The sequence below is a fragment of the Aethina tumida genome, chromosome 1 (genome assembly GCF_024364675.1).
Source record: "Aethina tumida isolate Nest 87 chromosome 1, icAetTumi1.1, whole genome shotgun sequence".
Taxonomy (NCBI): domain Eukaryota; kingdom Metazoa; phylum Arthropoda; class Insecta; order Coleoptera; family Nitidulidae; genus Aethina; species Aethina tumida.
In genome coordinates, this window is record NC_065435.1 from 69,917,085 (window position 1) to 69,945,033 (window position 27,949).

At 26.2% G+C, this 27,949-nt stretch overlaps 1 protein-coding gene and 5 long non-coding RNA genes across 14 annotated transcripts; 5 read left to right on the forward strand and 1 right to left on the reverse strand.

The window, feature by feature from the left end:
- Window positions 1-56: 56 nt before the first annotated feature.
- Window positions 57-27,832, reverse strand: LOC109608874 (mitochondrial uncoupling protein 4). 8 transcript variants are annotated; one of them, XM_049963015.1, is made up of 8 exons: window positions 23,662-23,821; window positions 23,074-23,304; window positions 20,239-20,352; window positions 19,922-20,007; window positions 19,498-19,702; window positions 19,183-19,359; window positions 17,737-17,959; window positions 57-1,236 (listed from the first exon to the last, which is right to left on the reverse strand). In XM_049963015.1, exons 2-8 carry the CDS (start codon window positions 23,162-23,164, stop codon window positions 1,062-1,064), a joined length of 1,071 nt encoding a protein of 356 aa, XP_049818972.1. In that variant the 5' UTR covers window positions 23,165-23,304; window positions 23,662-23,821; the 3' UTR covers window positions 57-1,061. The 8 variants fall into 8 exon arrangements, with proteins under 8 accessions (XP_049818972.1, XP_049818981.1, XP_049818976.1 ...); XM_049963024.1 differs by lacking the exon at window positions 23,662-23,821 and adding an exon at window positions 23,548-23,630 and having other exon boundaries at window positions 23,074-23,141; XM_049963019.1 differs by lacking the exon at window positions 23,662-23,821 and having other exon boundaries at window positions 23,074-23,141; window positions 23,210-23,270.
- Window positions 3,686-5,093, forward strand: LOC109608876 (uncharacterized). The gene is made up of 3 exons (XR_002192328.2): window positions 3,686-3,851; window positions 3,988-4,794; window positions 4,854-5,093. It is a non-coding gene; the product is annotated as an uncharacterized LOC109608876 (long non-coding RNA).
- LOC109608877 (uncharacterized) lies at window positions 6,052-8,967 on the forward strand. Of its 2 annotated transcripts, none has more exons than XR_007547262.1 (2): window positions 6,052-6,190; window positions 8,734-8,967. It is a non-coding gene; the product is annotated as an uncharacterized LOC109608877 (long non-coding RNA). The 2 variants fall into 2 exon arrangements; XR_002192329.2 differs by lacking the exon at window positions 6,052-6,190 and adding an exon at window positions 8,549-8,659.
- LOC126264575 (uncharacterized) lies at window positions 6,861-7,410 on the forward strand. Its single transcript, XR_007547260.1, has 2 exons — window positions 6,861-7,045; window positions 7,107-7,410. It is a non-coding gene; the product is annotated as an uncharacterized LOC126264575 (long non-coding RNA).
- Window positions 12,381-12,725, forward strand: LOC126264583 (uncharacterized). The gene is made up of 2 exons (XR_007547263.1): window positions 12,381-12,433; window positions 12,490-12,725. It is a non-coding gene; the product is annotated as an uncharacterized LOC126264583 (long non-coding RNA).
- On the forward strand, window positions 15,087-15,765 carry LOC109608875 (uncharacterized). The gene is made up of 2 exons (XR_002192327.2): window positions 15,087-15,439; window positions 15,519-15,765. It is a non-coding gene; the product is annotated as an uncharacterized LOC109608875 (long non-coding RNA).
- Window positions 27,833-27,949: the final 117 nt, after the last annotated feature.

Genomic DNA, 27,949 nt, shown 5'->3' on the forward strand with positions numbered 1-27,949 from the left:
ATACAAATGTACCTTTATATTTATAAGTAAATCTTTTACAAAAATAAAATCACGTATTCAGTACATTGTCTTTATTACATGTAAATTACCTGTATATAAAAAAACCTGTACTCCGCAATTTTTTGGTGTATATAAAACATCTAACAACTCTCATTAACAATGTCAATTAATGTAGGTAATCCGAAATAAACCTCTAAATTATATAAATCGGAATTGACATGAACATATACATTGTGGCAAAGTTAAATACAATAATTGCATTGTGGGTTGTACAAGGCCCTAGAATTGCTCAGACATTTAGAAAGAATTTTATACACATTGTTCAAAGTGTATATTTTATATTTGTACAAAAATATGTTCTATTCAAATCGAGTGGCACTACATAATTATTGTGTAGTTGCTAGTTGGAATTGTTCTCATGCAGTTTATAACAAAAAACTGAAAACTCCTTCATGAAATTAAAAGAAAATAATATACAAATTAAAATAATTTTAAGTGCACATCTTTTTTACACTCATGTGCAATTCTATTTGACACGTCTATATAATGGCAGTCTTCTTCACTAGTCTAATTATTTTGTTAGAAATTGTAACAGGTAGGAACTATTTTACTGTAACAGGTGTATATTACCCTAAAATATACTACAATATAGATCCTTCCTGAAATCTTACAAAAATATTTTGAATATTACACAATTGAATTGTTATACACATTTTGTTCGAAAAATTAATATAAATTCAATATTTATGAAGTTAAAATATATTTCTTCCGCAATTAATGATAAAAATGAACATGTGTACAATATATATTAAAAATTGTGCACATCCAATTCAACTATGACATAGAGATATAGAGACTTTTCATACATGAAATATACAAAAAAAAAAAAGTGCAAAAAAAGCAATGGCTCAAACTCGACTTTAGACTTAACCGATAATTAACAAAATTCGTGTGACTTTCTCATAATAAAATTAACAAAAAGAAAAACTCAACAATCGCTTTTAAAATATGTACATCCTAACAAAACTAGTCACTAATCCTTTGACTACACGTCCGTAAAACTACCAGCTTCTGGCACCCATTAAAGACAGGACTTCTTCATAAGTCAGCCAAAAACTCAATGACCACGGCGCCATTCTCATCCATATTGGTAAGAAGCCTTTGTACAGAGCGTTGAATCCTTCTTGTCTAACCGTTTGCTGCAGACAGTCGATAGATGATTTGTATAAAAGTCCCCTGCAACAATAAATCGTAAATTATGAGAGGGATATTATACAACTGTGTTCACAGTTTTAGATACAAAAATAGTAAACTTTTAATTATCTAATTTATTTACAAAAATCTTCTTGCCAAAAAGCTATGATTACCATAAAAATTGTTAGATCAATTGTATCTTTATATTACATGTGATATAATACAATGAAATTAAATGAAGCCAAACTTCCAAATTTAACAGAAGTAATTTTTTTAATATTTATATACGGTTGTAATTAGAGTTCTTTAACTATATTTTGACATAAAAATGTTTTCCTTATAAAAGAATATGTTTCCAGGAATATACGTTTTTTACAAAAAATATTATAATAAAAATCCAGGGTATTAATTAAAAAAGAAAAAGTGAAAATTGTATTAGAGAGAAGTATTATTTACTTTTACCAAAACATAAGAATGGATATAATAATATTGGAAAAAAATCGTCTGAGAAAATAAATGAATGTGATTGAAATATATATTGTAAATGACTTGTATAAAGAATTTGAGATTGATACAAAACAACTGTAAACCAGTCTCAATTTGTTTTACGATACATTGCTTACATACATACATACATATTTATTTATTATGATATACAACATGAACAAATAAATGTTGTTATAAAAATTTTCTTATTTATAGTAATTACAACGTATTACTGTAATTTTATATTTGAAATAACACATTTCTGTAAATGTTGTAATAAAATTTAAAGAAAACTCAAAATTATAATATTAAAAATACAAATAGAGAAATGTAAAATAAAAAAAAATCAAAAATTGGTATTTCAAAAATAAAATAAAAACTTTTGACTTTTCAAATATTGCAATTTAATGTTTGATATTATAACTAATGTTACAATACAGCCTTTTTTATAAACCAAATATTTAAGGAGGAAGTAGGAGAACTAATTTTAGGATTAAATTTTGATTATGAATATTTTGATCACCCACTATAGGATAAAATCAAATTATATTATTTCATTTGAAATAGGGTAGACCACCTATTTTTAACGGAATGTTTCTTTTAAGTATTTGATAACACTATTTTATATTTATAAACTATTTAAAAAAGTCAGTACCGAAAAGAAATATGATGGTATGGATAAATCAAATAAATTAAGATAATTTGGAGTTGAGACTTGTGAAAGAATGGAAAAAAATCAGTGCCAATTTGTTTTTAGGTGCTCTCTTTATTTCATGTTTACAAAATTTGTTAATAAACATGATAAGGTCTGGAAAATTTTCAATATTTAATATGAGACATTTCTATAAATGATGTGGTACAATTTAAAACGACTACGATGTTGAATTAAATGTAAATTCACACAATTTATAACTTACTTTACTGTAATTGTAATTTGTCACCACATTTATTATTTTCGTCAACTGGACTTTCAGAATCGTATTTAATTGTAATTAACAAAATTTTTTAAAATTTAATATTTGCAGATTTTTAATAAAATATTAATATATTAAACATAAATTCACAAGTTGGAATACTATGGACATAGTTATACATATATAGTACATTTTATTTTTATAGCACTATTATCACATATTAGTCTTATAACACATATTAGTCTTATAAAATGTGTTATTTTAATTGTATAGGTTACCGGTGATTTGTTTTCGAAGCATTAATGATTTTTGATAAAACCATAACTTTAATGAGTGTAGTACGGCGTAAATTATTAATTAAAGATCCACGTTTGATTTCCCCATATGTTTTATTTTGTGACACTTTTTTTAACACTCTGTATATTTTTAATACGAAAATTCTGTTATTTTCTCTCAACTCCAACAAATTGGATGAAATCTTTCTAGAACTACAAAATAGACTTTTTAGAATTGAATTAATTAATTAATTTTCTCTCCAAATTTTTACTTACATAACTGTCTTTAAGGATATTTTAATTATAACATTACCATAATTTTATTTTTCAATAATATATTTAAGAATAATTTCCAAAATTACTTAATGTGTAAATTTCACAAAAACTATAATAAATACTAACTCTCAATATCAATTAAGGTAACTTATACTTTTTATGAATTTGTAGTTAAAATTTTATACAAAAGACAATATTAAATATCAGAATTCTCAGAATTAAAACAATGAAAAACAAACGGTAAACAACGCAAATTTTGTAATTGTGTGTTACTGCATATGCATGAAAACATGTATAAATTCTATTTGATAATTATTACTTTGTTTACAACGAAATATACCTTGGAGGAAATGATAAAAACATAATTTTCTTTTACGTTATAAAATTTTATCATTTGAATACATAAAAGTAAATATAATACTATATACACACACACACACACACACACACACATATATATATATATATATATATATATATATATATATAAATATATAACTAGGTTAAAATTTATAATATTTATAAAAATAAAAGTAGCCAAATTCCTGACTTGTCAATGCAATGACGTTTATTTACGTCATTTTTCTACATTACCAACATACATTTCATTTTTTAATATTTTTAAAAATTCTTTGTTAACTATATAACGACATGCATTTGGACGAAAAATATCAGTTACAATTACATTAGTAAACTACAAATAAAGGTAAGTACTTATTCATTACCATTTATTTAATGTTTCTTCAGACTGCAGAAAAATCATGTTCAATCAAGTTCTTCAAGATGTTAATAAATACCTATTGAAATGTTAATAATGGCTCATTATAAACGTAACTTTACAGCCTGTCATAGATGAAATACTTAGGACTTTTGTTAATGATTGTCTTCACAATCCTCGTGTTCCAAGATCTAGCTACTGCTTGCATAAAGAATCGCGATGGATGCCAACCTGACGGAAGTCAAGGAAACTGTTGCTCCGGATACTGCTACAAACAACCTGGATGGGTTGCGGGTTACTGCACATAATATCTTTTGATGACATGTCGCATGTTACAAATTGTAACTATAATTTTAAAATAAACAACAGCATTTAAAAATATGTATCTTTTATTTGGGTCTATTAAGCCATTTAATTCTTAACGTCGAAAAATTGTAATATTTCATGTTATTTAAAATCTGATGTTATTCTGATACATTATTAAAAATATTTCTAGAATGTTAAATTGTTATTGAGTTTCTGCGTTTTTAAAATTCTTATATTATTAATGCATTGTTTACAGTCTTCCTATTTTTAAATTTTTGTATTTTGCATTTGATTACTCATTTTTTACAATATATGTTAATAAATGTAATTAGAGTCAGTTTCTTACAAGCAATAAATTGTAAGTTTCACGTATTTTTCGTGTTTTTACATAGATAAAAAATCGCATTATATATTATCGAGGGTGTTTCCAATTCATGTTAATAAATGCAATCTGAGTCAGTTCTTGGTAACTCATTATATCAATAACAAAGAGAAACCTTATCGTACATGCACCCAATTATGCAACTGGTTTTTCCTTTGAGTCTGTTACTATAAAACTATCCGTATTCAGTGTAAAAACCATCACAATTTTAATAATATACTCCACTCAACAACTCAACAATTGGTATGAACTAGATTACTAATAATTATGAATTCACTTATCGATATTTCAATTTATTTCAGAAATAAAATAATGAAGTTCATCGGACTTATCTTTTTGGTAATCTTTGCCTTGGTTGCACTTCAACATGTGGTATTTGCTTGTATCAAAAATCGTGATGGTTGTCAGCCTGATGGACGTCAAGGAAATTGTTGTTCTGGATACTGTCACAAAGAACCTGGATGGGTTGCAGGATATTGCAAATGAATCGATCTAATGTACAATAAAAATTTAGTTATCATAAATAAAATTTTTTAAAAATATTTATGTATTTCACTGTGACTTAATAATATTTTCTAAAAACCTGTAATTTCTATCATTGTATAAAAATTTCTTTTCGACAGAAATACTTAACACTTAATGAACTAATTTACAAGTTAAAAATACAATATTATAACACAGAATTAATATTTTTATTTTTTAATTTCTTGATTAATACATGTTTTCATAGAATTTCAATCTTTGCGAGGAATAAACTGTCGCGTTTAGCTTGTTTTTTTTTTGTTTATAAAAATTTATAAATATTACTTTTACTAATTAATATTAAATAATTTTGTTTTCAATTTAGAAAATTATTTAGTAACTTCAAATTCAATGTAAACTATCAATGAATGAAAAGAAAAAATAACTTTAATACGTGAAGATATTTACTTATTTTTATTTACTTTAAATGAATTAATAATAAACTATTGAAAATCAAAATTATGGATACATTTAAACGAGTGTAAAATATAATCCTTATTATATTTTAATTAACATGTAGAAATTATGTAGATTAATTTTAATTATTCCATCCATAAAGATGTATAAAAAGATATATTTTATAAATACAATTCTGTATATATTAGTATTTCGGAAGAAGCACTTAACTCTCGATAAACTAAATTACAAAATTAAATGCAGAATTAATATTTTTAAATTTTAATTTCTTGATTACTGTAAATTTTTATAGAATCCATTTTCATAAGTATCTTAACCTAACCTGTTAACGTTTCTATTTATTATTTTTTAATAATATAAAATTATTTATAATTATAATATTATAATATTATATAATATTATATAATATAATAATATAATAATATAATAATATAATAATATAATAATATAATAATATAATAATATAATAATATAATAATAATTATATATAATATAATATTATAATAATATTATTTAATAAGAACACGCACGCTAATATTAAAACAGCATGTATTTATTTATATACGTCATATAATTTACATTTCTAAAAATTTTTTGTGGAAAATCCAACCGGGCATATAACGTATAAAAAATGAAGAGTATTTAAGACAACGTGAGCTACCAACAAGTCACAGTTTGAATATCGATAACATCTACATTGGTAGGTACTACTGGCACATTTGATTTATTTTATTTTTTTGCATTAGTTTACGTTTATATAAATTTTTATTACAGAAACACCACGATGAAATTCATTTCGATCATCTTTTTAATTGTTTTTGCACTTGTGGCCCTTCAAGATGTAGCATTCGCTTGCATCAAGAATCGTGATGGTTGCCAGCCAGATGGAAGTCAAGGGAACTGTTGCTCCGGATATTGCCACAAACAACCTGGATGGGTTGCTGGTTATTGCAAATAAATATACTTAAAATATCATTTAATAAAGTGTAAATTTTTATAGAATCCATTTTCATAAGTATCTTAACCTAACCTGTTAATGTTTTTATTTATTATTTTTTTATTTTCCATTCAATTTAAAAAATGTAATTTATCACAAATTTAAATTTAACAAAAAGTTCTAAATATAGGTATTATTAGAAAAACAAAATTCATTTTTAGGTAGTTACTTTGCCTTTGAAACTAAAACCGTTATTATTATTACAATAAACAAAGTAAAACAGTACAGAAGAATTTAATTACATTAAAATAATGTTAAATTTAATGTGTTAATACATCAAAATTATTACACATTTATAATTCATATATTATTAATTTAGATTAATTTTAATTAGGCCATCCATGCATAAAAATATATGAAAAAACATATTTTTTATAGTGGTCCAATGTATGATAAAAAATACAACTTAAGCTAATTCTTGGTAATTCATTGTATCAATAACGACAATGTTTATTTTTATGCAATTGGGATTTTTCCTTTTGTTTTGCTACTATAAAACCGACCGCATTCGATGTGTAAAGTATCACAACTCTAAAGCAACACTCACCTCAACAACTGGTACGTATGACATACTTAATACGAGATTAATTTGTCTACTGAATTTTTTATCATATTTTAGAAACAGCAAAATGAAATTTATTGGACTTATTTTTTTGGTAATCTTTGCAATTGTTGCACTTCAAGATGTCGCATTTGCCTGCATCAAAGATCGCGATGGTTGCCAGCCTGACGGAAGCCAAGGAAACTGTTGTTCTGGATTTTGTCATAAAGAACCTGGATGGGTTGCAGGATATTGCAAATAAATAATAAAATACAACAGAACATTTTACAATATATTTTCTTATTGTAAAATTATATATATTTTAATCTCCTAATATGCAGATCTGTATTACATAATATAATAAATAGTATATGAAGCTCTATATTTCTATTTGATTAAAACTTTTTCTTTCAAACTACTAAATTACACACTGTATGAAAAGCGTCTTATCCGATTGAATCATGAGAGAGACATCATGCAGGACAAAGACAGTAAAAGTTTACCTCGTAGTGGAAGTCCCTACTCTCAGAGATAATGTGCACTGCTTAATATCAATTTTTGCGAATGCATTTAGTAACTCCCTATAGGCGTTGGGATGTGGATTAAATTCTTACGATGCTTTATTTAAATTATGCAACTTTGTTTAAATTTGCAATGTGTGAAAAGAAATATTTTTTATGGTATATGTAAATAAAAATAAATTCTAAAAATTAACTTCTTTTTTCAAAATAAAAATGCATCTCAATAAATAAATACATAAATTAAATGATCATGTTTAATTAAATTTTCTACCACAGTAAAAGAAATTAAAAAAATTGTTATAATTATAATATTCATTCAAAACTATTTAGTGATACATAACAATATCAACTGGAGTGTTACGCGTGAAATATTCCAAAAAAATGTATTTTTATGATCTCCAGATAGATATTTGCAAGAATAGTCAGGATGAACTAATTCAACGAATTAGAAATAGTATAGTCGATAGAGAACATTGATTAAAAAACGTCCTTAAAACTCACGTGTATAATAAATACAATCCTAGAAGTCCCTGTGTATACGCACATCCAAATTGACTGTCAATATTTTATTTGACTTTAACAGCTAACAAATATATTTCTTCATATCTGTTTACGCATGTCCATCAAACAGAAAAACGTAAATATATAAACCATATAAATATTTAAAACATGTTAATTAACAAGTAAAAAATGTTAATAACACAAACATTTTAATAGAATATTTCTCAAATTGTTTTAATAATACACATAATTAATTAAACCATAAAAACATTATTTAATTTCGTATTAGATGACCAACATGTTATTGTAACTTATTCCTTCCTTATTAATTTTAATGATGTTTTGTTAATAAATCCGATTACAATAATCTTACGGGAAATCTTTCTCATTTTATCAAGTTATTATACGCAATTAAACCAATAGAAATAAGAACACGCACGCTAATATAAAAACTGCATGTATTTATTTATATACGTCATATAGTTTACATTTCTAAAAATTTCTTGTGGAAAATCCAACCGGGTATATAACGTATACAAAATAAAGAGTATTTAAGACAACGTGAGCTACCAACAAGTCACAGTTTGAATATCGATAACATCTACATTGGTAGGTACTACTGGTACATTGATTTATTTTATTTTTTTTGTATTAGTTTACCTTAATATAAATTTTTGTTACAGAAACACCACGATGAAATTCATTTCGATCATCTTTTTGATTGTTTTTGCCCTCGTGGCCCTTCAAGATGAAGCATTCGCTTGCATCAAGAACCGTGATGGTTGCCAGCCAGATGGAAGTCAAGGGAACTGTTGCTCCGGATATTGCCACAAGCAACCTGGATGGGTTGCTGGTTATTGCAAATAAATATACTTAAAATATCATCTAATAAAGTGAATATATTCGAATAAATTTTACGCTTATTAATTTTAATTTAAGTAATTAATTCCGACATAGTTAATAAATATTTGGATATGTAAAAAATAAACATATCATCATTTATCAAAAATTTTGTTAAGTCAACTTAAAAAATAATATAATATCTATTAGATATCTAAATATACGTTTTAAAAATTTCATACATATTTGTACTAACTGAAAATGTCAATAACTTTTCTCTTTTAATAATTTATTGTTCATTTTATTTAGTGCATTTTAAACCAATGTTTAGTTTTTATCTATTTATGTCTTTAAAAAATAAACATTTCCCAGAAATTAGATACATTTAAAACACAAATGTCTATTAATTTTAAACTCATAATATAAGTAATAACAAATTGGATAAATTTTATTAAAATTCATTAATTAACAATTTTTAAAAAATGTAAAATTTTTCTTGCCTCTTCTTACCATGATTATGAAACTATAAAACTATTATTTTGTTTAGTATTACATTAAGATCAACATGTTATTGCGACAATATTACTTCCTTATTAATTTTAATGATGTTTTATTTAAAAACCCACTAACAAGAATCCAACAGGGAATTTCACTCTCATTGTAAAATTAATATCGCAGCTAAACCAAGCAAAATAGAACAATCACATACATTTCATACATAGAATTTTTCTTGTGGTGATACTAGTCAGGTATATAACTTACAGAAACTGAAGAATATTTGTCAAGAAGAACCATCAACAAGACTGATTTAATTTTCTATTTTTACACTTGTGGTTCTCTAAGATGTTGCATTCGTTTGCATTAAGAACCATAGTGGTTACTAGCCAGACGATAGGCAAGATAACTATTGCTTGCTGGTTATTGCAAATAGATATTCCTAAAATGTTCTCTAGTAAACTGAACATATTCTAAAAAATGTTTGTATTTTTATTTTTAATTTAAGTAATTAATTGTGAAATGCATTACTGATTAATAATTATTTGGATATGTAAAATATTAACAGCATTGTTTATAAGGAAAAACCTTACATTATTAAACAAAAAAATTGTCATTTTAATGAATTTTCCTAAAAAAATTTGTTTAGTTAAATTTAGACTAAAAAGAAAATAAACAGTTTTATAATACAAATAAAAAAATATTTACTACTAATCCAATATGTATTAATCTATTTATTTGTATTTACCAGTCTTTACTGTATATAATTTTACAAATTAATATGTATTACAAATAATTTAAAAATTTACATTTTTGTACATGTTCATTCCGAAGTAATAGAAAAAATGTTTGTTTTAATGATATATTTTATTTTTTTTTTATGAGTTTGAAACATACGAAATAATATATATAGCTATAGATAAACCCATTGATAAGAATTCATTTAAATCTCTCTCGTTTTATCAAATTATTATATGCAATTAAATTAATATAAAAATTGCATGTATCTATTTGCATACGTCCTGGAATTTACAATTCCTAAAATTTCTTATGGAAATTCCAAATGACAAATAACATACAAACTGAAGAGTATTTAAGCCCATATCATCCACCAACAAGACATAGTAAGAACATTGATAACAACTAAGTTGGTAAGTACTACTTATTGATTTTATTTTTTGTATGTTCGTAACCCTTGAATATTCTTTTGTTACAGAAATATCACTATGAATTTAATTTCTATCATCTTTTTGATTGTTTTCGCCCTTGTGGCCCTCCAAGATGTCGCATTCGCTTGCATCAAGAACCGTGATGGTTGCCAGCCAGATGGAAGGCAAGGGAACTGTTGCTCCGGATATTGCCACAAGCAACCTGGATGGGTTGCCGGTTATTGCAAATAGATATGCCTAAATTATCAGCTAATAAACTGTATATATTCTAACAAATTTTTCATTTATTAATTTTAATTTAAGTAATTAATTCCTACATTATTAATAAATATTTTGATATTTAAAAAAGAACATATATATTCCTTATAATGAAAAAACTTACTTAATAAATATTTCAAAGTAAACAAAACTATCATTATTAGTCGTTAAAAATTTTATCGAGTCAACAGAAATAAGCAGTATATACTACTATTTTACAAAATCATATTACAAATTAAAATTTATTAGAAACAATACCTAAATATAGTATATATTTTTATAAATTTTATTTATTAATATTCATAACATGCCAATGTTTATTTTAAACTATAAAAAATATTACTTTGTTTAGTATTATGTGACAACATTACTTCTTTATTAATTTTTATTATATTAATGATGTTTGGAATTTATATTTATACATGTGTCAAAGAATTTACCATTGTGAAAATACCAATCAGGTATATATTATACAATAACATGTAGAAATTGAAGAAAATTTATGTCAACAAGAACCACCAACAAGAGTGGATTTATTTTTTCCTTTGCGTATCTTTTATGTATTAGTTTATTACAGAAAAACTACAATGAAATTTACTTCGATTATCTTTTTGAGTATTTTTACTAATGTGGTAATATATTGTATTAGTTTGCATAAAAAACAGAGATAGTTACCAGCCAGGCGGTAGGTAAGGGAATTGTTATTCTGGATATTGTTACAAACAACCTGGAAGCTTTGCTGGTTATTGCACATAGATATGCCTAAAATATCCTCTAGTAAACTGAATATATTCTTACACATTTTTGGATTTTTAATTTTAATTTAAGTAATTAGTTGTGATATGCATTATTAATTAATAAATATTTGAATATATAAAAAATTAGCAGCTGTGTTTATAAGGAAAAACTTTACGTTGATAAACAAAAAATTGTCACTTTAATGAACTTTTCTCTATAATTTCGTTTAGTTAAATTGATAGACTAAATAGAAAATAAAAGTTTCATAATATATATGAAAAACTATTTACTACTATTCCAATTTAATATTTGTATTTATTGTAAATAATTAATTATAAATAATTTTAAAATTTACATTTTTATACATGTTCGTTGTATGTAATGTATTTTTAATTTTATTTGGTGAATTTGAAACCCATAAAATATTTTTGATTTGTTTTGCATTGTTCATTGAATCCATTTACATATGCTTTTAACATATAAAATTTATACCGATGTTAGAAGTTAAGATAAAAATTAAAAAATTTAATTATGATCAACATGTTATTGTGACAATTTTGATTCTTAATTAATTTAATATTTGTCGATAAACCCCATGATGAGAATTCATTTCTTATTAATTTTAACGATGGTTTGTTGATAAATCCGATTACAAAAATTCTACGAAAATTTTCCATATTTTATCAAATTATTATACGCAATTAAACAAATACAAATACAAACACACATGTTAATATAAAAATTGCATGTATTTATTTACATACGTCCTAGAATTTCTTGTGGAAATTCCAAATGGGCACATAACATATATAAACTGAAGAGTATTTAAACCAACATCAGTCTCCAACAAGACATAGTCAGAACATTGATAACAACTAAGTTGGTAAGTACTACTTATTTTATTTGTTTTTACTTAACCTTTCCTTTTTCTTATTACAGAAAGATCACGATGAAATTCATTTCTATCATCTTTTTGATTGTTTTTGCCCTCGTGGCCCTCCAAGATGTCGCATTCGCTTGCATCAAGAACCGTGATGGTTGCCAGCCAGATGGAAGGCAAGGAAACTGTTGCTCTGGATATTGCCACAAGCAACCTGGATGGGTTGCCGGTTATTGTAAATAGATATGCCTAAATTATCAGCTAATGGACTGAATATATTCTAACAAATTTTTCATTTATTAATTTTAATTTAAGTAATAAATTCCTACGTTATTATAAATATTTTGATATGTAAAAAATGAACATATTACTTATAATGAAAAAACTTACTTAACACACTATAGGCGGGCAGCAAAATATTCCAAACTAAGTTGTTGAATTATAACAAAAATTAAGAGATAATTCTTTCAGTTCCGTATGTAAACCAATAGAGTAAAATTAACTCACCCCGCTTTTAAAGTAAGTACATTCAAAAAGGTAAAAATTACCCGGTTCACTAACAGTCAACAGTTCTCGAGACGGTTATTTTTTCCCGGCCCGCTTATAGTGTGTTAATAAATATTTCAAAGTAAACAAAACTATCATTATTAGTTGTCAAAAATTTTACTGAATCAACAGAAAACTTACTAATATTACTTTGTTTAGTATTATGCGACAACATTACTTCTTTATTAATTTTAATGATGTTTTGTTTAAAAATCCACTTAGAAAAAAAAATATATATATATATATATATATATATATATATATATATATATATGTATGAGTCAAAAAATTTACCCTTCTTAAGATTTATTGTGAAAATTCCAGTCAGGTATATACAATAACATGTGGAAATTGAAGAAAATTTATGTCAACAAGAACCACCAACAAGACTGAATTTATTTTTGCTTTGCTTATCTTTTATGCATTAGTTTATTACAGAAAAACCACAATGAAATTCACTTCGATTATCTTTTTGAGTATTTTTACTAATGTGGTCCTTTAATATATTGCATTCGTTTGCATAAAAAACAATGATAGTTGCCAGCCAGACGGCAGGTAAGGGAATTGTTGTTCTGGATATTGTCACAAACAACCTGGAAACCTTACTGATTTATTGCACATAGATATGCCTAATGTATCCCCTAGTAAACTAAATATATTCTTATACATTTTTGGATTTTTAATTTTAATTTAAGTAATTAGTTGTGATATGCATTATTAATTAATAAATATTTGGATATATAAAAAATGAGCAGCTGCATTTATAAGGAAAAACTTTATCTTGATAAACAAAAAATTGCCACTTTAATAAACTTTTCTCTATAATTTCGTTTAGTTAAATTGATAGACTAAATTCTAAACAATATTATAATATAACTATTTACTACTAATCCAATATACTTATTTGTATTTATTGTAAATAATTAATTATAAATAATTTTAAAATTTACATTTTTATACATGTTGTATATAATGTATTTTTAATTTTATTTGACGAATTGAAACCCATAAAATGTTTTTCATTTTTTTGCATTTTTCATTGAATCTATTTACATATGCCTTTAACATATAAAATTTATACCGATGTTAGATCCTACCGGTTAAGATAAAAATTAGTAAGAAATTTAATTATGATCAACATGTTATTGTGACAATTTTGATTCTTAATTAATTTAATATTTGTTGATAAACCCAATGGTGAGATTTAATTCCTTATTAATTTTAATGATGTTTTGTTGATAAATCCGATTACAAAAATTCTACGAGAAATTTCCCTCAATTTATCAAATTATTGTACGCAATTAAACAAATACAAATACGAACACACATGCTAATATAAAAATTGCATGTATTTATTTACATACGTCCTAGAATTTCTTGTGGAAATTCCAAATGGGCACATAACACATACAAACCAACATCAGCCTCCAACAAGACATAGTCAGAACATTGATAACAACTAAGTTGGTAAGTACTACTTATTTGATTTGTATTTACACAACCTTTGCATTTTTTTGTTACAGAAATATTGATATTGCCACAAGTAACCTAACTGGGTTGCCGGTTATTGCAAATAGATATACCTACTTCACCAAATAAACTGAATATATTGCAATAAATATTTGTTTTATTATAATTCATAATCTTAAATAATATATGTATTCATCCTATTTTGATAACTACATTATTTTATGGTTTTCTTACTTATAATACCTTTTTTAATATGTATACATATACGCAATATTAAACAAAACAATAATACATTGTTTTGGTCACAATACTTAGAACGATCGATCAACATGTACACTTAAGAATTCCGATTGATTTTACTTTCCATAAATGTTTTAACGAGTTCTTCAAAGTTGGAATCCATTAACATTGAATGTAACTGAAAATTTAATCATTTCAAGCGCGATAACATTTCAAAGAAACCTGTTTCTAATCTTAATTTAATACTGACGATTTTTTATTGGTTTGAGTGCCCAAAATGTGAAAACTGTTTTTGATCAGAGACATTTCCAAAAATAATTTAATATTTACATGGTTTTTAGTTTATATAAGAGTACAGAAAAATATATGTTTATGTCCTAAAATGTGTTAATTTTTTGGAATAAGTTCAAAAAAATAAAAATAAATTCGACACCAGACCATTTGGGACACGATATTTGCATATAATTTGTATTATTCATATTTAAAAAGATGCAAAACCAGTATAAAAAAGGATTGAATAAAATAATTTTAAAAATATCAACCCCCGACCATTGACTTTAATGTAGGAGGGACTAAAAGCAGTCCTTGAGTACAATAACATCATTTAAATAATGTAACAAAAAGAAAAACTCAAATAGAACAATTTAGTTCAGACGGCTTGGATTTTCCCATCGCGTGTTAATTTCATATAAAAGGTGGAAGATCACAACAGAAGTTATCAGTTGTACATTTCAAGTCGCAACAAACACACTGGTAAGTCTCGAAAAATTCATTAAATACCAATAAAAATGTTAAAAATGTCACATCTTAAATATAACTTGCATCTTTACAGCTTCAAAGATGAAATACTTAGGACTTTTGTTGATGATTGTCTTCACAATCCTCGTGTTCCAAGATGTAGCTTTCGCTTGCATCAAGAATCGCGACGGTTGTCAGCCAGACGGAAGCCAAGGAAACTGTTGCTCTGGATATTGCCATAAGGAACCAGGTTGGGTTGCCGGTTATTGTAGATAGATTGATCAAAATGTCGATCGATATCTTTAATCCGAAATGCAATTGAAATAAATGTTTTCATTACATATTAGTTTATTCTCATTAATCCTAACAATGATCTTTGAAAATTAAACTACTACATAATAATTTATACATAAAAAAAATAAAGAATAGAAGTAATCTCTCTGTTGAGGAAACTAATGGACAATCCAATATTTTAATTTCACATTCTCTTAGGACGTCGCAGACTGCTTGTATACGAAATGGACAAGTATTGTCGCCCATAAATATGAAATTAGGACCCACATCTTCCCGTACTGATTGTACAATAGGTCGAATTATAAGATGTATGTAAATTTGTCCAGTGAATTTGACAGAAACGTACCAAAATAATTTTTCCATACATGATTCCATTCCAAAACATAACATTTCTGCCCGCATATGGAACCATTTCACTCGCAAAAGCGAGTCGTTGCAGTGCACCTCTTCCTCTCCAGACTCGAATTCCACGAGTAACACTCACCAATCCTATTCTCTTTTTGACCGAAAAAAGAACATTTGACTATTGTGGCAAAAGCCAATTTTAATAAACATGGGCCCATTTCAACCATGTTCTGTTCTGGGTCTATATAATAGTATAGATACTCTTAAAAGTATTTTAGGTCCAGATTTACGAATAACAATCCGTCTTTTGATAGTATTCAATTCGCTTGATGTATGCAAGACAAAGTGATGTATAGCCTGATAATGAACTGTCCACCTATTTCTCATAACCATTTGGACTGAGTACCTTGTTTGGTAGTTACCACCTATAGATGTGTGTTTCGAAGTCTAGTTTCACTGCGCCATTGAGCGATCCTCGTAATCGTATTATGATACATGTTCAATCTTGGAGCAATTTGCATATGTGACAAACCTTTCTCCTGGATAAAAGTTATTCATAATTAATTTAATTTCTTAATGGATATTTTAACATTTTTTCTATATTTGAGCTAAATGTTTAGCGATACAAAGCTAAAAGGTTCTTATTGATTAAAATTGTGATAAAAATTAAATAATTTTCTTTTTTGCTACGTTTTAATTTATTTGACACAAACATACATATATTGTTGAATTAAATTTAAATGAACATTTATCATTTACAGGGTGGTACTATTTTTGATTTGAAACAAATTTAACACTACGTAATTAGTATGGCAATAATATTTATTATTAATCAGTAATTTCAGTATTAATAGTATAAATTTCTAATTTTTAAATTTTATTAATATTTTAAGCAAAAGTTTCCCCGACTCCTACAGATAGGCAAACATCATATCCTGGATGTAAAGTACTACGTACTACAGAACATCGTAAATTATAATTTAAAAGTTATTAATAATTAAAATATTCAAAATATAAAGGCAATCTACCAAATGATATATTTTTTTAATATGATGCATACTAGACTGTTAAAAGTGACTGATTATATGCATTTGACTGAGATGGTTATGGCTGACTGTCACAATAACACTTATACAATGTATTGTAACGTAACAAAAATGTGTCAGTTGAACCTTAACTAAAATCCAATGCAGATCGTCATTACCATACATTATATAAAATAGGTCCTTATTAACCAAATAATTATACTTCTTGAAACATCTTATTTTATCGCTGTCCAACAAGAGTACCTATATCTTTTTGTTTATTAAAAAATATTATTATGCCTTTAAAACATAAAAAGTTAAATCAGACACTCTAACTAATACCATGACATATCATATTTTATTGATGCATTCTCTACTATCCTGAGGAATTGCTTACGTATTTAGAACACCCTATGTGAGGGTTATTATGAAAGATTATATGAATGATTTATAGAACATAGTTTTTATTATCACTTCATAAATTACTCACCTGCACCCGTTTTCTTTCTTTACTTATTAATCATAAAAAAAATTCATCTCCATATATTTTCGAAGCAATTTCTTTCCAGTAAATTAATATTAATAAAAATAATACAAAAGATATTTATTTATTTAAAGTGTTTTAATAGAAAAAAATGTGTGACTTACCGGCCTTTTTCGTCGAACGGTTGATTCATGACTCTCGTTTTAATCACGTCGGCAGGCGTGCCCATGGAGGCAGCCACGAATCCGGCGCAGCTGCTGCTCAATATGTGAAGAAGATGGTTGTCCGGAAGGCCGGTCTGCTTCATTATGAACCTCTTCGCCATGTCGTACGTAGTCAGATCACCGAGGTTCACCAACGCCGCTCTCTGAACGTTCGGTACGGAACCTGAAAATTAGCAAATAAATTAGTAAATTTATTATCTGACGATTTCATAAAGTAACAAATTATCTAAAGATTCGCAACATATTTTCATACATAGTTCTTATACAGTTATCTATTATTTGATGATTAAAGCAAGCGTTTATAAGTATCAATGTTTAAATTCAAAATAAATAAATGAAATGGTATTTTTAAAGAACATTTTAGCTTAAAAAGTGAGAGACTTTGGATTCACATATTCAACAAACTTTAAACGCTTAATCTCATTTGACGGCAACCGACATTTCACAAATCATAGGTGATTCGATAATAATTACATATTTACCTATTTAAAATGGAAATATATTTTTTAATTTAATGATTAATAGCTCAAAAGATATTGCTATCAACTGACAAACGTTTACTGTAAATTAAAAAAAATCAATTGCCTATTGAATTTAACTTCTAGTTTTACATTAACAATTTTTATATGTTAGTTTGTTGCTATCTATATTGCGCTCCATTATTCATTAAAATCTAGTTATTAATATTTTTTTACATGTCATAAGGATTTATTGTAAATTTATTTCACTACTTATTTAGAATTTAATTGAAATGAAAAATTAAAATTGAAAAGAATTATATTTATTCAAATGTATAAATAAATTGCTTATTACCACCAATAAAAATCAAATAACGGGACAAAACACAATTAGCAGAAATAATTGATGTTAATCATAATAAATAACAAATATTACTAACGTGTAACTTTATCAAAAGTGAAAAATATATAAGCACTAAAATAAAAGAAACAACTGGTATACATATATTGAGAGAATATTAAAACCAAGAACCCAAACTACAGATATACATAACATAAAAAAGTTATTTTTGATCTTTTGTAAATTTTACTTGGAGGTTGAATAAATCACATAATTTTTAAGCATACATATTTAAATTTATTTGAACTTTTTTTAATTATTTATTCAAATATTTTGTAAGTAGCATAACATATTGAATTTGTAATCAAGCTCTGTATTTATAGAATGCATAATTATATTAATTTAATGTGTCACAATTATTAAAAATATTGTTAAAAATGTCAAATTTATTCATATATATAATATAATTTATTAATATCATAATTCTTGGGGTGATTTCTTTAGAAGTAAAATTTCAAGTATGGTGGTCACGTAACAAAAAAAAATGAACAAATTAAAGGCAATTGAATACATTTAACAAACTTATACCTTTCCAAAGTCCCCTGATTCCGCCGGTCTCCCAGACCTTCTTGAAAGCGTCGTGCATTCCAGTGACGCGTGGTGGAAGACCCATCAGTCTTCTCTTGCCTTCCATTTGCAATTGTACTTTGAGCAAGTCCGTCGGACTTGCAATATATTGAGCAAAGGCACCAGCTGATACTCCACCTTGAAAAAAAATTAAAATTACCTCACAGGCAGGAACATTTAAAATGGTTTTATTTAGATTTAGTATTTATTATGTTCTTGTAAACACATATTTTGCTACATTGAAATGATAATAGGTCCTTTTCTGGTTGAACTTACATACTGCCGATTGCCATAGTGGAAAATTATTATCGCCAGGTTTCTGTTTGAATATTTTCTCTTTCAGTGCTTTGTACGTAATTATCCTAGTCCCTGAGTAAACTAAGTGGCGTGCGAAGGCAGCGTGCAACCCTTGCCACAATTTATGCAAACCCTCTTCCTTTGATATGCCTATGGCAGTTTGCACCATCCCTCGATACGGCGCCTGCAAAAAATGCGAAATAATTCAAATTTATCGTCATTAGTGGCCATTGTTTTCAGTGAAATAAAAAATTAAATTTCAATGGTAATTGTATTGATGTATGCGAGATCGATACAACATAACAAAGACGCACACTTGCATTCAAGGTGAATCAAATCAATTGAACAGACATACTTCTCACGCAACACAACAAATGAACAAACAAACGGGGATTATTTTTACCTTTCCCAATTTATTGTTGCCATTTTTATTTGCCACTTCACCCTGTATTTGTAATCTCGTTTTTATTAGGTCCAATGGATACGTCACTGAAAAAGAAGATGTCCAAATTTAATAAAAGTCGATCTCGTTTATCAAATTTGTTAAGATTTTAATAAACGAGACGAATAAACTGAATTAGATGTAGATATTATAATCTTTTTTGGGTTAGGTCGGACGGAGTGGGTCCTTTAAAGTATAAAATGCATTGGTGTGTACCTAACCAGTCGTGGTGAAAATGATGAATGACATTATTTAGTAATTAAAATGGTTGTATTTACAAAATTCTGCATTCCATGCCGCCACGACCGAGACAATATATATGCACCACAAGGAGTCGACATATTTGGGGTATTCTTTTTGGGGTGGGACAGGTGGCATCTTTTCTGTCACTCCTGAAACAAAAATGACTTTTTAAAAATATTAAATAAACTAGATTACGGAAACCAATCAAAATGGAAATCCGACAACATTGCAGACATAAATAAATGATAATTAAATCATTGGCTAATTAGACATGACCCAAACAGTATCTAAATATAAAAACTTTCGCTACAGTACCGTCATTTATAATCTCACTCTCGAACATTTTTTTTACTGTTGTTCACGGGCAAGTGAAGCTAATAGAAGGATTAGATATAAAGAAAAATATATTGTAAATATGGTACTATGCACTTCCTGATACAAGCTTAACTAATTTTATAAACAAATTGTTTTTAGACGTTTGACAAAATTGCTAATCAATTTATCTTTGATCTTTGAGATTATAAAATAATAAATTACAACTGTGCTTTCTTTAACAATTACATAAAATGTTGCTTATCTATCTTAATCCCAAAAACTATAAATAATTTAAAATACAGTACAGATATTGTCTTACCCCTTTGGCATTCAATTTGGATTCGATTCGGACAGACATATAAAAAACACCGACCAAACTAACACGTTTATCAGATATATTGATAAAAAAATACAAGTAAAAATAGTTTAGTATTAAATTACTAGGGCGAGTCTATTTATACGGTTTATTAAATTGAGTGTGCGCTTGCAACCAATTGGTGTTGATGGAATTAATAAATATTGCAGCTATAACACGCATCAGTTTAGTGAAGAATGTCGTGTTCATTTTTACTTTATTTAGTTTGAAAATTGTAAAAGTAACATGCACACAGTGTGAACCATTTAAGATAGAAACAACCACGTAGCTGTTTAACTTATAATCAACGATTTTACATTGAACATTGAAAAGTGGCTGAAAAATAAGTAATATTTACTTACATTTATAAACAAAAACGTTAATAAAATAATAACAATGAAATAATACATATTTTAAAATTCGTACAAAGAGAAATATCTATTTTATTAAAGTATATGATAATGAAAAAAATATTTATATTTTAAGAACATTTTCAAATTCTATTAATTAGAAAATCACAGAAAACTATCGGTATATTTTAAATTATAAAATTATTTTTGTTACGTGAACTAGAATTGAAATTTTAACTTCTAAATTAATCATCTCCAAAGATAAATAATAAACTAAAAAGTGATACAACAAAATAATAGATGATAAATCCACTATTTGATACATTTTTTAATAGTTGTAACACTTATTAAATGATTATATTTACGTCTGCTATAAATAACTTATACATCTAAAATGTTTGCGTAACATTTGAATAAATAATTAAAAAATTTCAACTATCCAATGTTTTATAAACAATTGTACGTATGAAAAGAGTAAGTGGCTTATTTACCCACAAAATAAAATTTATAAAAGATCAAAAAATATATTTTTTATACATCAGATTCTTCAGAACTTTTAATCAGTCAACTTATTTTTTTATATATTATATTTTTTATATATTATATTTTAAATAAATATAATTCTATAAAAATTTTAAATTTTTACGAATTAACTTGTATGTAATATTGTTCCATAGTTTTAAATAATTCTAAAAGACGAATATGTTAACACATAATTAAATTTTTTTTTAAATAAATCCAAATGATTTACAAAAAAATAAACTTTTCCATTATTGATGATAAATTCATTGGAGAATATGAAAAATATCCTAGTCAATTTTTGACTGTAAAAGATGATATCGTAAATTTCTGTCGGGTGATACAGAAAACAATTAGATTGTGTAGTTTCCATTTTATAAGCCATTGTTCATTAAAATCGAGTTATAAATATAAATGTTTCAAGAATGTTTTCAACTTAATAGGTCATACTATATATTAATTAGCGCAATTATTATTGTTTATATTTTTGTAGTTAACACAACATTAACAAGTAATTTATCAAAAGGAATTTTAATTTTTTGATCTCAAAAACCAGTTTTCAAATGTATCAGTGCAGAAAATCCATAATTTTCAAATAACATTTTATTTTCTTCTTATGTTTGATAAAAATAATTAAACCTTATTATTTTAAACTTACTATTATATGTACAATTTACAAATTATTAAAACCATCAACTATTAAAATTATTTCATGCACAAAGAAGTAGTAAATGGCGCCCAACAATTATATATAATATACAATTTATATTTTACATTAAAATAAGTACGAACCCCGAGTTTTTAACAGGTCCATCAAAAAACCATTTGTTTAAACAACACAAACGAACTGTTTTCGAAAATATGTATATAAAAATACGAAAATGGATAGCAGCAAAAAATTAATCAGGAAGTGCATAAATATTCATCAATTTTAATTTTATTTAATCACACTGTTTAAATTTAAGGTCGTCACAATATTTTTGTTCCAATTTTGTCCACTATTAATTATGTTCTATAATATATTCTTAATAGAACCATTTTCACATAAGAAAATTAAAAACATTTAGCATTTTTGTTGAAAAAATCAGTTATTAATAGGTGTACATAATTATGCAAATTATTTATGTTTTTAAATAAAATTACTGTACCCATTAAATCATTAACATCATACATATTTATCAAGTTTTAAACTGACATAAAGAAATTATACAGAAACTAATTGTGAGTAAATGATCTCAAGTGAAAATGTTGATTATAGAAACAATTTTGGAAAGCAGCCAATATTTAACACTACGACGATTTTCATTACATAATTAAGAACATAAAATTACCTCGATTTGCCAGGGATGTCATTTTCGCGCAGTGGCAAACTACCAGCAGGTATAATAACAATAACCGACTGAAAAAAATACAACTTGGCATCGAAACATAATTAACTAACAAATATTCTCACTCTCAATTAGTTACCGTTTAAATGTTTGCAGTGTCTGAATTGAATCGGTTTTATCTGTTTCGTTATCTCGACGAAGTAACAATAGAAATGGTGATTGTTTTGCATATAACTATTTGAGATACGATTTAAAGGTTTTCAAATCGTACAAATTTTTTATCAATGTAATAAATTTAAAAAATGTAATTTTATTACAGAGAAATTAATTGTGTTTGTTTCAAGTTTAACAAGTATATCACAATAAACATTAGCATAAATAATTAACACATGAATACAAGCAAAAATAACTTTTGTTACAAAATGACCCCATAACATATTTTTATATTGAGAAACTAAAATGTGAATGATACGCAACTATTGTACACATAATCCTGTAGATGTCTGGAAATGCACTTGATAAACTACAAGGCCGAACACATTTTCATCTTGATGATTAACACAAACAATTGTCTAGGAATAAAATACTCACAATACACAACACTACAAAACTACTGACGGATCATATGCGTTATTATTTTTTTAAGTTGATCAGTGTGTAGCTCGTGCACGCACTATTTTCACTTTGGACTCTGATTCTTCGTTTCCATTCAGTATGAGAAATAACCTTTATTTCACATAATTGCCGGTCGATCACTTTCGGACATGTGAACACGATTGCCAAAGACACACTGATATCAAATGTGATTGTAAACGAAACCCGGTTCTTAGGTCAAACGATTAACATACAAAAACCTTTGCGGTAATTACTTATTAAAAAATTGTATTTTAATTATGCAAGAAATCAATTTTTGGTATGTCAAATTCACGTGAACTGCATTATTGTTAATTATTACAGGAAAGTTGTAAATATTAAAAATATAAAAAATATTCAGATGAGAACTAATAAATACCCATAATAATATCCACAAAGAAATATAGCCCAACGCTATATTTCATTTCTTTATGAAAATACCTTGTACGAAAACAAATAATTAATTACTACAGTAGTTTTTATGTAATTTTATGTTAAAATGTATAAATACCAACCACGATGTTGTTTAGTTTCGAACTGATTCATCAGTAATTATCAAAATTTTTTGTTTATAACGATTTGATTACCATAAACAACACACATGAACTGGTTTTGAAAATCATAAAAATGCGATTGTAGTAATTGTTGCAAAGAAACAATTTTTGATATGCCGATAATTATACTGAATTGTTTTATTATTAACTAGAAAATAGCAAAACATTGTGTAATTTGTTTAATTGGTTTGGTATTTTAAAATCCATCCTAGACTTATTTACTGTTTATCATTATTTTAGCACAGTTACTTGAAAATTGTAAAACATTGTCTTATTTGTGTAATAGTTAAACAAAGAAAATAGAACATATGTGTAGATCCAGTCATCAAATTTTATCGAAATTGATGTGTACACCAATTCATATGGAAACCAAAAATTAGATTAGATTAGACTTTAAAAGTTTTTTTTATTACTACAATTTTTAGATATAATTTCATATAATACAGACACAGTTCAGAATTCATTTCACTTTTGTGCTATTTAAAGGATTATTTCATTCATTTAAAATCCCAACTCATCTAAATGAGTTTGATAAGAGGACGAATTCTTGGCATAAGAATAGCAGAATTTTCTTTTGTGGACATTTCCAATCCGATGCAGTATCTCGAATTACTGGAGAGTATAGTCTAAAAAGGTTCCTTACATACGAGCAAGAAGTTCAGAAAGTTGTCGAGTGCCAAACATCAAATCCGCGGTTTGGTGACCAATTGTAAATCCAGTAAGATGTATTGTTTACCACTTTTTTGGATTTTTTCTTCCTATCCCCAAGGAACGACAGGTTCAGGATGTGCGGATAAAATAATTTTTAGTAGAGAGTTCTGACTGTACAAAGAACAACTAGAGGTATATTTTGGGGTGCTAGGATAATAGGTCATCTTAAATTTTCATTAGAGGTCCATCCAAGAAATAGAGAGAGGAAACTGGAGTATAGGAGACCCCGAAATTCAACTCTTCCTCTATCTAGAAGGCCATCGTAGTGGCCAATCTAATACACAGTGTGACCCATTTTAACAAACTTTTTTTCAAATGTAAAGAATGAAAATATGCACTTACATTCAAAATGTCCCGATTTTTTCCCAAATCCAACACCTACTGAATAATGTTGACATAAAAATTGAATAAATCATATAAATTTGTATAGTAAATCTAACTACTCCACTGAAATAAACAATCACTGAAATAGGTTATATAAAATTTTATTAAAAATTATGCTTATTCATAATTCTGTGGAAAAAGTAAAAATTATATTCTTTTTATGAATTTATTATTTTTTTATTAAGTAGGCTGTCAGTAATACCACAAATTATCATATTTTACAACAATATTGGAATACTATACTTAAATTTCGTAATTTCGTTGTATAATATGCGGAAAATATCCCTGTAAAAGTGAGAAAGATAACCACGAGCTTACGAAAATGTAATAATAAATGTATTGAATTGAATGATAAACTGATGGAAGTAAATAAAATTTGAGCATAACTATAGCATTATTAGTATAATATTCCAATATTTCGGCAAAATGAAATAAATTGCGCTATTTCTGTCAGTTTAATCCATAAATTAGTTATTAAAAAAATAAATTCATAAAACAAATATTATTTTTAAGTTTTTCACAGAATTATGAATATGTATAATCTTTTTATGTAATTTTGTATATATCGATTTCTGGAGGTGATTAATCCAGTGTTATAGTTAGATTTTCTATAAAAAATTTGCTAGTATGATTTCCTCATTTCTCATGTCTAAAAATTTACCACGCAGGTTATAATAATTTTTTATTATATTTTAATCTTCTTCATAGAATTTAATATCTTTTAATATGAGAACTAAACTAAACTAAATTTCGAAAAAATGTCGACTAAATTACTTAAATTGGAGAATAAGTTACTTTAAGGCTAATTAAAATGTCTTTAAAAGTTTATAACTCAATGGTTATTAGTGAGCATAGTTTCGATAAAATTGAACTTGTGCGTCTTGTTTGTTGTCATAATTAAACTCATTGTGAAAACAATAATAAACCTCTTTCTGTTGATACTGAAAATCCTATTTCTAATATACACAAAATTGAATTATTTTAGTCATCTCAAAATCACATTTAATTATGGTTGTCATTTTCTATAATAAAAATTTAAATATTATTCCTAAATTTAACTTTTTTCAGGATTTCTTGTTTTAAGGAAAAAATTAATATAACTTTTGAAAATATGTTAAAAGTTTTTGGTGACATCTTTGAAATATTTTAGAAAAATTAATATCTCTAATAAGCCAGTTTTTCCAGGTCTAATAAAAAAATAATCCAAAAGCACCGTTTTGGGTCAGAGTAAACACTTGTGTTATTTTCCATATTAAATTATCCTACTACGTGAAAGCATCAATTAATAATGATTTACAACTGATGAGCATTTAATACAACTGTGTATTAACATTATGAATGCAATTATATAACCTGTTTTTCCGCACAGATACACATTACATTTAGATTAGGTTAATTTATTCATATTTCAGATAAAACCAGAGGCATTGAAAGTTTGCCAGACCAGATTACGTTAACTAGATATGAAACTATCGTGAAACCAAAATATTTTAATTGAAACTTTTTCGATTTATTGTAAGTGATTAAAGTTGTGTGAGAGCGTAATTAAACAATTATATCCTTGAGAATGTGTTTAATTTGATTTAAATGGGTTATTGCGATGGCAAATACATATAAACGTTATCGAAGACTTGTTTGTACTTAAATTAATATTTATACAATAATTTGATGATTTGATAATATTAGATATTTCATTTTTAAATCAGAATTTCGAATAATTTAATTTCTTATTAAAACTAATGATCAGATGAATTTCATAGGTGCTGCGAATAATTAATTCTACTATTTTCATATTATCCTTTTAATTTTATTGTCTGTTGTATTTGCTTTAATTATAAACTAATACTAGAGCCTATATTAGTTTTTGCATAATGAGGACACTAGTAATAATAGAAACTCCTACATTCATTCATGCAACTTTGTATTTTGTACTTTTCCAAAATGCGTCATTACATGTATTTTTAGCCAAGTAAATTCCAGGTGTACACCTAGTTTAGAACAATTGAAATTACTAAATTAACAAATAAATATTAATTGGATGAAATTAGTACACATGATCAAAACTGAATTTTATTTTTAGTAAATTTTTATAACAGAAACACATAAAAATTGTACAATTGTACAACCACACACATGAAAAAACGTACATAAATCAACAGTAGACAAACTCATTGCGAATTCCAAATAAAACACGAACCTTCTTATTGAACTTTGATCAATTGTTTAAATTACAACATCGAACATGCCGTTGAATGTCGGCATTTGTTGTCAACATGACAACATTGCAGGGAATAACCTGCAAAACTTGAAAACGCCGCGTTTCATCGAACGCAACACGAAAAATGCAGTACAGAAACAAATGACTGTTATTTCACTCACCATTTATCTCTTGTCGCAAATGCGGTCTGCTAATTCGGTTTTATAATAAACATAACACTCCTCCAACTTAAGAGGAACGTTTGCGCTTTCGTGCGCTTTCGAGTTTGGTCGCGTATATACATATAGCAACCAGGTTGCGATTACCATGACGTCACAAGTTGGATTAGTAAATTGCTCAAATTTATTTTTTATTGGATGTTAATATGTTTCATAATTTT

Coding starts and splice junctions, on each gene's coding strand:
- LOC109608874 (XM_049963015.1), bottom strand. CDS start 23,164: ATGCCAAGTTGTATTTTTTTCAGTCGGTTATTGTTATTATACCTGCTG. Junction 20,008..20,238: donor GGCATGGAATGCAGAATTTT/GTAAATACAACC, acceptor CTTCTTTTTCAG/TGACGTATCCATTGGACCTA. Junction 17,960..19,182: donor AATCAGGGGACTTTGGAAAG/GTATAAGTTTGT, acceptor GCTAATTTTCAG/GTTCCGTACCGAACGTTCAG.